The sequence below is a fragment of the Oncorhynchus mykiss genome, chromosome 2 (assembly GCF_013265735.2).
Source record: "Oncorhynchus mykiss isolate Arlee chromosome 2, USDA_OmykA_1.1, whole genome shotgun sequence".
Lineage (NCBI taxonomy): Eukaryota > Metazoa > Chordata > Actinopteri > Salmoniformes > Salmonidae > Oncorhynchus > Oncorhynchus mykiss.
Genome location: NC_048566.1, coordinates 41,534,048 through 41,546,234, shown reverse-complemented (window position 1 = coordinate 41,546,234; position 12,187 = coordinate 41,534,048). Strand labels below are relative to the sequence as shown.

Here is a 12,187-nt window from a genome sequence, read left to right as displayed (position 1 = left end):
AGAGGTAGTGTCAGGAAATAGAAAACGCACACACTTCAAAGGGCAGAGCAGCAGCAAATTAAGCTGGAGCATTGGACATGACAGTAAGTGCCCTTTACATCAGAAACAGGGTAAACAATGTCTGGTTTATGTTTCTCTCCCTAGCTCTGTTTTGTTGCACGGAGACCCCCCAGCTTTTCCATCTGCACACTTCTATGCTGTAGGTAGTGTACTAAAATGGTTGAATGAAACGTTTTAGATTGAGCAAATCATTGATAATTGCATCAATCGAGTTGTAATGGAATGTACTGTAGCTAAACATCGCAATTTGCCACCAATGTGTACTGTACTAAAGCAATGGAACATCTGACTCTTTTCATCCGTAATGTACAGTTATAGGCTCCAATACAAGTTTTCCCAATCCATTAGGTGTAACAAGTAAAGCAACCTCACACAGGTTTTAACAATGAATAATCAATATAGGCCTAGTCAGTTAGAATCGCTCATAAAAAGAGAAGTGACGCCTACATACCGCCTACTCATTTATTTGTGTGTGTTAGCGTTTATATTTATGACTGCACACCCTTGCATGCGTGTGTGTGTGTTTGTGTGTGCATACGTGTGCATGCGTGTTGTTGCACGTTTGCACTCACGGTTGTGCGCGTGTGTGTGTGTGTGTGTGCCTGCATGCGTGTGCCTACATGTGTACGAGCACACCTGCCAACATAAGCTAAACAAGAATTATGTTGTCATGCTCTATGAAACTTTATACACATTTGCTGATCATTACCTAAGATTGCTTTGTGTTAACTTTGGCAGACCTGGCTTTGGCTTTTAACATTGAAAGGGATGATGTCTTTCCTCTTATTTAGTATTTGCACTGGGCTACTGAGTGGGAAGAGAAAGCGAGAGGAGGTATGCCTGTGACTGGACTTGGCCATGCCAGGAATAACAGAGCGGACCTCGTTCCTTAGCCTCATTAGCGTGTGGAAAACGGTTCCCAGAAGACACAACAGGGTGTAAATACGGTTAAAAAGCCCTTCAGAATGCAGTTAACCCCATGCCAAGTTCTCCCTCTTTCCTTAGAGCCAGAATGAAAATGGCATTGAGCACGAGCATAGGCTCCAAAAGAGTTGTAACCCACGTTACACGTCTCATAAATTTAAGAGAAGGAATTCAAAGACAATTTCATTGAGCATAGCATTCACACACGCTGATACTGTAGAAAGTCAACACCGTATAGGATCATGGGAGTTCGCAACTGTTCATGACCTTTTGATTCGGGGGGATATCTACATTAGACTATTTCTTCCAGGACCTTTTCTGTGTTTACGATGCTTATGCAATACTAGTAAGCCTACCTTCCATTGAACAAAATAACAGGTCCAGCCCCCAAAGGACATCCAGCCAACTTAACACAACTGTGGGAAGCATTGGAGTCAACATAGACCAGCATCCCAGCATCCCCATATTCAATATTAGGAAGGTGTTCCTAATGTTTGGTGTACTCAGAGTAGGTAACACATTCTAAATCTATATTATAATCATTTTAACACACATACACTTACTTGTTTGACCATTTATGTAATCTGATTCAACAAATGTAATTACAAAACTCCGCAATGAAAAGTTATCCATTCTCAATCTATGTAACTTCTATGATGGAGTATTGACATTACAGTTGTGAAATCAGATCACATAAATGGTAAAACAATGAAGTGCACGCGTGTTAAAATGATTCTAATACATATTTTGGATTGACCAGCATACCTTTCGATTCCGTCATCCCCATGTTAAAATGAGTATTTCATTTCACACTTCCCTTATGTGCTTTGCCTTGCTGTCATGTGTGTTTTTTTAATATATTTTTTTAATAATGTTACTGTACCTCAGTTCTGTTTGTACTGTAAGAAATGTGTTTATGGCACTTACTTGTTGCCAAGTTAGACAAAAGACTATATTGTCCTTAAGGGACTCAATATACAGGACCACACTTTTGGCTTAATTAACTATTGACTCAGCTGTTTTCATGCTGAAATGATATGATTCCAGTTACTGAACATATCTACACACCACACACACACACGCACAGACTATTTTCCTTTGTCTTTTTTCCTTTCTCTGCACAGCCACTGCTTGATATCTCCATCAGTGCAGATGATGTCATCCAAGCCTTGTGGCGCTCTCTGCTTTATGATTGGTTTCTCAGAGGCCGCAGACATCCCACACAGGACTCCACCAATTAGTATGCAGGACCTCTGAGTGGACTAATAGGCGCCATCTGGTGTTGTTTACCTTTGTCTTTACAGTTCAAGCTTTATGATCTAGCCTATGTCCTTCTTCATTTGAGAAGCCATTCAGATCTTTTCATCTGGTTACTGTTCAGTATCTTGGCCTCTTCAACAGCACTGTGTGGGTCCAGAGCGTTGAGGGCAAGTTGAGAATGGAGTGAGAAAGTAAATAGAATCTGTATGAAAATAAATGCGTCATTCACCAGTAATTCTATGGGCAGCGCAGGGCCAGCTAGCGTGTTGAACCCTTTATATATTGGGGGCCCAGCGAGATTGCCCTGACGATAACATGGGAATTGATGTTGGCCATTAAAAGAGCCAGCTAGAGTTCTGGGCTCGGGGCTGGGGGGGTTACAGGCAGGCAGCCTCCCTCCCCTCCCCGGGCCAGCAGCACTGTATATCAGCATGTTGTCACCTGGGCTGATGTCACGGCAGGTCCTTGGGCAAAGAAAACACGCAGTCTGTCTTCAGTTGGTGACCAGTGCAAAGGCTCACTCACTACCTGGTAATGTGCTACTCATGCCAAGGGGTGCGCTGCACGGGTTCACAGCCATTCCGAATGAAATCTGTAGCCTATTTGCTATTCTTGGTCTGTAACAAGAGTGGTTTAAACAAAACAAAGTGATCTGAGTCATCGTGTGGAATTGACAAAACTATAAAGCTACAAAACAGATCAGAGCCTTACATGCTTATCTGTGAAAATGCATTTTACAGATGTGACATGAAGTTTATACAGTTGTGTTCAGAGTAGCTTAAATAAATGGTCTATTGTATTTAAAGTAGCAGCCAGGACATTGTGGAGAGGGGTCGTGACCCCGCTTTGTTACAGATTTTCTTTAACCATCACACCATGGTATAACTTTAGTTTCTGGACTTGTCAACCCAAGGAGTCTCCCATATGAACACTTGCTCATTTCACACACTACACTCACAGGACCTTGGAACAATCTGAAAACCCTCTCTGTAAAAGCAATTTGTCCCTTGGTGCATCCACATGAGATATATCTCTCCCTGTGAACACTCGTGTTTATCTTTTCATAATCTCCCCCTCTCCATCCCAATCGCTCCCCCCTGTCAGGACCACTCTGTTATTCTAGGAAGTAAAGCAGCAGCAGGGTTGTCATTATGGGAACATGTACACTACCGTTCAAAAGTTTGGGGTCACTTAGAAATGCCTTTACTTTTGAAAGAAAAGCACATTTTTTGTCCATTTAAATAACATCAAATTGATCCGAAATACAGTGTAGACATTGTTAGTATTGTAAATGACTATTGTAGCTGGAAACAGCAGATTTTTTACAGAATATCTACATAGGCATACAGACGACCATTATCAGCAACCATCACTCCTGTGTTCCAATGGCACGTTGTGTTAGCTAATCCAAGTACAGAGGACAGACGCCTCACAAGTCCTCAACTGGCAGCTTCATTAAATAGTACCAGCAAAACACCAGTCTCAACATCAACAGTGAAGATGCGACTGGGATGCTGGCCTTCTAAGCAGAGTTGCAAAGAAAGCGCCATATCTCAGACTGGCCAACAAAACAAAACAATTAAGATGGGCAAAATAACACAGACACTGTACAGACGAACTCTGCCTAGATGACCAGCATCCTGGAGTCGCCTCTTCACTGTTGACGTCGAGACTGGTGTTTTGCACTTACAATGTATGGAAGCTGCCAGTTGAGGACTTGTGAGGTGTCTGTTTCTCAAACTAGACACTAATGTACTTGTCCTCTTGCTCAGTTGTGCACCGGGAGCCTCCCACTCTTTATATTCTGGTTAGAGCCAGTTTGTGCTGTTCTGTGATGGGAGTAGTACACCGCATTATATGAGATCTTCAGTTTCTTGGCAATTTCTCACATGCAATTGCCTTCATTTCTCAGAACAAGAAAAGACATGAGTTTCAGAAGAAAGTGATTTGTTTCTGGCCATTTTGAGCCTGTAATCGAACCCACAAATGCTGATGCTCCAGATACTCAACTAGTCTAAAGGCCAGTTTTATTGCTTCTTTAATCAGGACCACAGTTTTCAGCTGTGCTAACATAAATGCAAAAAGGTTTTCTAATGATCAATTAGCCTTTTAAAACGATAAACTTGGATTGGCTAACACAACATGCCATTGGGACACAGGAGTGATGGTTGCTGATAATGGGCCTCTGTACGCCCATGTGATATTCCATAAAAAAATCTGCCGATTTCCAGCTACAATAGTAATTTACAATATTAACAATGTCTACACTGTATTTCTGATAAATTTGATGTTATTCTAATGGACAGTATATGTGCTTTGACCCCAAACATTTGAACGGTAGTGTATGTTTGTTTATTAGCATTCAATGCACCACTTGTAGTGCATTTCAGGTTACATACAGCTCCATATCTTGAGTTTAAGTAAATTATTTAATTATTTGTGCATATTCTTTTACAGTACCTCTAGTATGAGATTAACTACAGGCCAGATACTCAATTGAGTATCTGAGTATTAAATAGGTTAATCTACACAGACCAGTACTTTTACACGGTCTAAAAGAGTGTCATTGCAAGCCTTTTTTCAAAAACAAAACATCGCTTTGAACTTCTTACAAAACCTAGAACCAGCTTTATTACAACCCCTCTCAAAAGCCTTTCTCTAATGACAAACCAACTAAAAATAAGAAGACAATCCACAGAACAAAAGTCATTGTTGTAAAAACAGCATAGCATGTTATGTATTCTAATACAATGTATAGTTATTGACAAGTTGAATCGTTGCATCATGTAAAGAACTGCATGATGTAAAGAACTTAAAAATCGGACATTGAACAAAGCAATTGAATAAGTCTAAATCATGATGGAAGATTGGGTCACATAACTAATAATAACAGCATGATGGCGAAAAGAAAACAAGCTCTCTATAACAAATCTGATACCAAAAGGGTTTAAAAAAGATCACGCTGGTTCAATTATGTTGCATGCTGAGCTAGGAAGGCTCTTATCCTCTGCAGCAGCTCCTTCTTCACGCTGTCAGGCACCAGAACTGAGGGGAAAATAAAGACACAGTATTCGGGTTATGATAGTAGTGTCGATGAACTTCATGGACGTTAATGAACAGAGGGATGAGAAAAAAGATACTGTATACACAACAACAAAAAGGCCTAAATACCTCTTCCTTTAGGGGTGATTTCTACCACAAGGTCCTCGACAGTCACATGCTCCAAGCCCTTTTCTTTGATGACATCTGCAAAACAGTTACTTGATGAGTGGCATGATGGTTACACCGTGTTTTACAGTGTCAGAGGTGTCATGCTCAAAGGGTGCACATGTCCCCTCAAATTTGTTCTGTTTAAAATATTGCTGATCTCTGTAATACTACTAGCCACCTAGCCATTTATGAAGTTGGCTTTAGCTAGCAGATATATTCCCAATCTCATAACTAGCTGCCAAGAAGCCATTTCAGGCTATCAACGAAGTTAGAGTAGCTAGTGTGTCTAACTATCTTAGATGGTATGAATCCTGGCAAGGTTGGTAGACTTTAGAAAAGCAAGCAATTACAAGATTTACTGAATAAGACTCAGATTCCTTTAAATCTTTTACCCAGAATTTACAGAGTAGCATAACCAGTTTATTAAAAACAGCAGTCAGGATGATGCAGACAGATCAACAGGTATGCTTAGATGTGCAGAGAAATATCAATATAATTATTACATAAAATTACACGTAATGATTATGGCTAGATTGATGGAAAAGGGTGTTTCAGGTGTTTGAAAAATGAAAAATTCTGCCATTTACGCGCAGCTACCTCCGTACCACCACCCCAGTCATCCTCACGTACATTCGGGCCCTTTGGATTTTTATGGTGCATGATGGCTCTGAGTCATAGTCATGATTCCCATTAGCCACATTTCATGACATCCCACCACACATGATAGTAACTCTTACCTTTGCAATGAGCTTTCAGCTGATCCCTCCATCCACATTCAGTGAGTTTAGCTCTGAGCAACTCCTTCAATCTGTGGATCAACCAACATAAGCAAGAAAAGTGACCACCAGTGATCATAGAGTTGATGGGACTTTTAACAATGATTAAATATACATTTGTGAAATGTTCTTACCGCTCTCGTTCACCCATCTCAGTTAACTTCTGATTAATTGTTGCTCTCATCTTGGAATCTTTGCTCATATTCTTTTAACTGAAAAAAGTGAGATTCAGAATGAGTTGATGTTGTGGTGTTAGCTAGCTAACGTTATCGTTCATTAGTCAACTGCTGAGGCAGGGATCAGTTTAATAGTTAACGTTAGCTAGCTAATCTAACAGTCTACAAACAAGGTTGACGGCCGTCTATCATTAAAAATTATATGTTTGGGCTGTAGCTAACATTAAATCACTCATATTTAGAACAAGCTAAGAGCAGCATAAATCATTGCTAGGCTTTGCTTGCTAGCTATATGCTAACTGCTGACAAGCTAACGCATTTCTGGCACTAGCCAGCGCAACAAGCTAATTCACTACCTGATAATAAGCTACGCTATGTAGTGTGTGAGATTTTTACGCCCTTGGTAGCTATTATCAAGGACGTAAAAATCTCACACTTACCCAAAACGTTCGATTAAATTTGCATGCTGTTGCCCACAGTGCCAATACAATTATAACTGGCGAGATAGTTAGCCACAGCTAATTGTTGTGTCCCACAATGAATAAGGACCCCCAGGAAACCGTTGATGCCAGAAAAGGTTCCTAAGTTTTAATGAAGTACTATCGTTATGCCACTAGGTGGTAGCGTTAATCAACAACACAGATTATAACATAGACTCAACTGTTGCAGGGTGATAACGTTACATACAGTTAAAGTCGGAAGTTTATATATACCTTAGCAAAATACATTTAAACTCAGGTTTTCACAATTCCTGACATTTAATCAGAGTAAAAATTCACTGTCTTGGGTCAGTTAGGATCACCACTTTATTTTAAGAATGTGAAATGTCAGAATAATAGTAGGAATAATAATTTATTTCAGCTTTCATGTCTTTCATCACATTCCCAGTGGGTCAGAAGTTTACATACACTCAATTAGTAGTTGGTTAGCACTGCCTTTAAATTGTTTAACTTGGGTCAAACGTTTCAGGTAGCCTTCCACAAGCTTCCCACAATAAATTGGCTGAATTTTGGCCCATTCCTCCTGACAGAGCTGGTGTAACTGAGTCAGGTTGGTAGGCCTCCTTGCTCGCACACACTTTTTCAGTTCTGCCCACCAATTTTCTATATGCTTGAGGTCAGGGCTTTGTGATTGCCACTCCAATACCTTGACTTTGTTGCCCTTCAGCCATTTTGCCAGAACTTTGGAAGCATGCTTGGGGTCATTGTCCATTTGGAAGACCCATTTGCAACCAAGCATTAACTTCCTGACTGATGTCTAGAGTTGATGGTTCAATATATCCACATAATTTTCTTGCCTCATGATGCTATCTATTTTGTGACGTGCACCAGTCCCTCCTGCAGCAAAGCACCCCCACAACATGATGCTGCCACCCCCGTGCTTCACGGTTGGGATGGGGTTCTTTGGCTTGCAAGCCCCCCCCCCCCCTTTTTCATCCAAACATATCGATGATCATTATGGCCAAACAGTTGTATTTTTGTTTCATCAAACCAGAGGACATTTCTCCAAAAAGTACGATCTTTGTCCCCATGTGCAGTTGCAAACTGTAGTAGGGCTTTTTTTATGGCAGTTTTGTAGCAGTTTTGTAGCAGTGGCAGCCTTTCAGGTTAGGTCGATATAGGACTCGTTTTACTGTGGATATAGATACTTTTGGACATGTTTCCTACTGCATCATTACAAGGTCCTTTGCCGTTGTTCTGGGACTGATTTGCACTTTTCACACCAATGTTTATCTCTAGGAGACAGACCGTGTCTCCTTCCTGAGCATTATGGCAGCTACATGGTCCCATGGTGTTTATACTTGTACTGTTTGTACAAATGAACGTGGTACCTTCAGGCGTTTGGAAATTGTTCCCAAGGATGAACCAGACTTGTGGAGGTCTACAAAAACATTCTGAGGTCTTGACTGATTTCTTTAGATTTTCCCATGATGTCAAGCAAAGAGGCATTGAGTTTGAAGTTAGGCCTCGAAATATATCCACAGGTACACCTCCAATTGACTCAAATTATGCAAATTAGCCTATCAGAAGCTTCTAAAGCCAGGACATCCTTTTCTGGAATTTTCCAAGCTGTTTAAAGGCACAGTCAACTTAGTGTATGGTATCTTCTGACCCACTGGAATTGTGATACAGTGAATTATAAGTGAAATAATCTGTCTGTAAACAATTGTTGGAAAAATTACTTGTGTCATGCACAAAGCTGATGTCCTAACCGACTTGCAAAAACTATAGTTTGTTAACAAGACATTTTTGGAGTGGTTGAAAAACGAGTTTTAAAGACTCCAATCTAAGTGTATGTAAACTTCCGACTTCAACTGTAGATGAGATCAGTGGATTTTTACGTTCTTACAATGCCTCTTATTGTACATATGACCAAGAAGTGTTGTTTTTGGCAAGTATTAGGTGTTTGATCAATTTTAATAATATTCGGTAAGAAGAATAACACTGAGTCTGCTTTGAGACTATTTTTATTAAATCATGAAATTCCATAGTTGAATACATTGATCGTCAGTTTGGATTATACTGCTAAATGACAAATGTAAAAATACAAATATTATGACATCAGTTTAGATGTTTCTTTTTAGCTGTCTAAAAATCTACTTTCATCAAATTGTAGTGCTGTCAAAGATACTGTATTTCAGTTTCCAATCTCTGGTGGTAATGGTGTTGGTAATATTACCTTATTTTGTGACATTTTATCCTAACAATCTCTATGCCCCACCTGGAAAATCTTCATAATTGTATGGAAAACAATTAGCTAAAGAAACCACATATTGTAACAACGTTAAACCAACAGTAACCTTGTGAAGAAGTTCTGACCTTATGGCATAATGGTTAAGGTATTGATTTGACAGTCGCTAGGCCAGGGTTAAATCCCTGGTCGGGGGTACCCCTTTGTATTTGCTACACTGATGTCAGAAGTATGTATTAACTGAAGACGATGTGGGCTATGAAACTACGGAAAACCATTCATTTCCTATGGAAGAAGCAAACTGGTCAGGAGGACCGTTGAACGATGCAAGCATGGGTGAGGAACATGAACAGGGCGGGACCAAAGTTGGGGAGAGGTGAACTTCATATGCAAATACTCTGCTATGTCGCGGTGCTATTGCCCAATCAAAGCTCACTGTAGCACGAGCTCCTACTGGATTGGCTGTTGATACCTAGCATGCCTGCCAACACCTACACGAGGGCGAGGTGGAATACAAGTGCTAGTTAGGAGTGCTGGTTAAAGTGTTGGCTTGACAGTCGCTAGACCTATATTCGAGTCCTGTTTGAGGCTACCCCTTGAATTCGCTACAATAGCAAACAAATGGCCTAACTCTCACTATTGGGATTTCCAAAACCTCATTGCTTCTTTTTATTTATTTTGTCATTTTTGTATAAATTGGTTGGAGATACAGATAAAGATCTCTACTTATGGCAACCTGTTTACACAGGCAGTCCAATTCTGATATTTTGCCCAATTATTGTCAAAATATATGATGTGAATGGTCAAAAGACCAATAATTGGGTAAAATATCAGAATTGGGCTGCCTGTGTAAATGCCGCCCATGTGTCTGAATCTCTTTTTCAAATGAGTCAAAGGAGAGAGGTATAGGATAACATTGTTTTGCAAACAAGTTGAAGTAATAGAGTGTGTGAATGGAAAACAAAGTTAACCAGGCTGAATATGCTGCAGTTTTGAAATGGTATCCTAGGGTTGGTTTAAAGGAGGATCAAACATGATAGTGGATTTTCTAAGACTTGGCACGATCTCCTAATTACTTGTGGGTGAACTCCTGCCAACCATTGGCCACCTGAGGTTGCCGAGAATTTTTTTTTTTCTCAGAAGTATTTTGATTAATTCTCTGTGCATAACCCCTTACATCTCAGTCTACCATGTGGGAAAAGAGCATGGATTAAACGTGGATTTAGCTGTTAACTTCTGTAGAAAGATGTAGAGAAAGACAATGAGCAAAAACTGCAGATACTTTATCACATCCTTTCTAGATCACATAGGCCTACCATATATACTTTGTGCGGTATTTAGAGAAAGAAGGCATTTAAGGTAACGAGACTTTAACTCATAAGTCATTACTGGTTTAAGAAGAGTTTTGTGTTAAATGCAGCTTGAAAAACATGCAATGTCTGCTAAAATATGTTTGAACATGACACTACCGGAGTATTCAAATGAGAAGAAGTTATCAGAGGATAAATCAACCTCAAACTGAAATGCAGGTATTGCTTTAAACTGACCAGTTGGAGGTTTCTTTCTGGGTTGAGATAAAAACATACCATTCTTCAGAGTCTAGTGGTCACCGGAATATCATAACACTGACTACCTGACTGCATAATTAATTAAGTCTGGGCTTTTGGTAAAAAAATCTCTCTTTAAAGTAAAGGAACCCCTGCGACTCCTTATTATGTGTGATATCAAAAACCCCATGACATCCTATTACACCTGTTCTGCTCAACTACAGCTTAATGAAACACTTTCCTGACTTGGAATCCATGAAAAACATCAATTTAGTCATCGGTCTGCTGGGGTTTGAGTGCTTTAAATTCAATAAAACAGAGGCAATTAAAAAGCAGCAAAGAGATTCCCATTGAAGGCACACCTGACAGAAATGCTTCTACAAAGTTGAAAGAATGATTGATGGGTTACCTGGTCTGGATGAACTAATGACCGCCCATGTCAGCAGCTCTATAATACCGAAGCAGAGCACTTGTTCATCTTGAAATCGCCTGTAGTAATTGCAAATCATTGCTAATTTATGTGTTTTGACAAGGGGCTGTTTGATTAATGTAACATGCTTAATATAATTAAAACGGTAATTAACACTCAGTGAGCATGCACAATGAATGGGATGCTACAGGCTAAGTGAGAGACTCAATGCAGTGAAGTGACAGAATAATCTTCCTCCCTGGCCCTTTGAGGCACTCTTTATCTCTGTTCCCTGCTCATCACCATCCACCATTACCTCAGTGTTATCTCTGTGGCGGAAGCCACAGAGTTTCGGTGAGAAGAATATATAGTGGGGGAGAAAGCAGTGAGAAAGTGAGTAAAATATTCATCAAGGCACTTACAGGTTTCAAGGGGATATGCAGACGTTCTCTCAGTGGATGCTAGCCCAAGAGAAACCCTCAAAACAGAAAAACTGAGTTAAGAAATTGGTAGCTGTATGTGTTCCTCCAAAAATGCTGCAGACACTGATTTGAAACAGATGTCAGTTGCAGCTAAATTTTAGCTATACTATTCATGCATGTGGAATCAATTGAAACAAAGCCATACGCGTTTGTATTCTTGTCAATGCGACACATATACAGTGCATTCAGAACTCTTAACCTTTTCCACAGTTTGTTACGTTGCAGCCTTATTTTAAAATTGATTAATTAAAACATGTTCCTCATCAATCTACACACAATACCCCATAATGACAAAGCGAAAATGGTTTTTAGAATTTTTTGCAAGTGTATTAAAAATAATACAAATTAAATACCTTATTTATGTAAGTATGCATACCCTTTACTATGAGATATCAGGTACATCCTGTTTGGACTTGGAGTCCACCTGTGGTAAATGAAAAGCAAGATTGAACTCTTTGGTCTGAATGCCAAGCGTCACGTCTGGAGGAATCCTGGCACCTTCTCTATGGTGAAGCATAGTGGTAGCAGCATCACGCTGTGGGGATGTTTTTCAGCGGCAGGGACTGGGAGACTAGTCAGGATCGAGGCAAAGATGAACGGAGCAAAGTACAGAGAGGTCCTTGATGAAAACTTGGTCCAGAGCACTCAGGAA

General features: G+C 40.0%; 1 protein-coding gene across 1 annotated transcript; it reads right to left on the bottom strand.

Moving 5' to 3' along the window:
* Positions 1 to 4,580: 4,580 nt before the first annotated feature.
* On the bottom strand, positions 4,581 to 6,995 carry LOC110489834 (transcription and mRNA export factor ENY2-2). The gene is made up of 5 exons (XM_021562780.2): positions 6,847 to 6,995; positions 6,365 to 6,442; positions 6,192 to 6,262; positions 5,416 to 5,490; positions 4,581 to 5,289 (listed from the first exon to the last, which is right to left on the bottom strand). Exons 2-5 carry the CDS (start codon positions 6,430 to 6,432, stop codon positions 5,216 to 5,218), a joined length of 288 nt encoding a protein of 95 aa, XP_021418455.1. The 5' UTR covers positions 6,433 to 6,442; positions 6,847 to 6,995; the 3' UTR covers positions 4,581 to 5,215.
* Between the last annotated feature and the right edge of the window lie 5,192 nt (positions 6,996 to 12,187).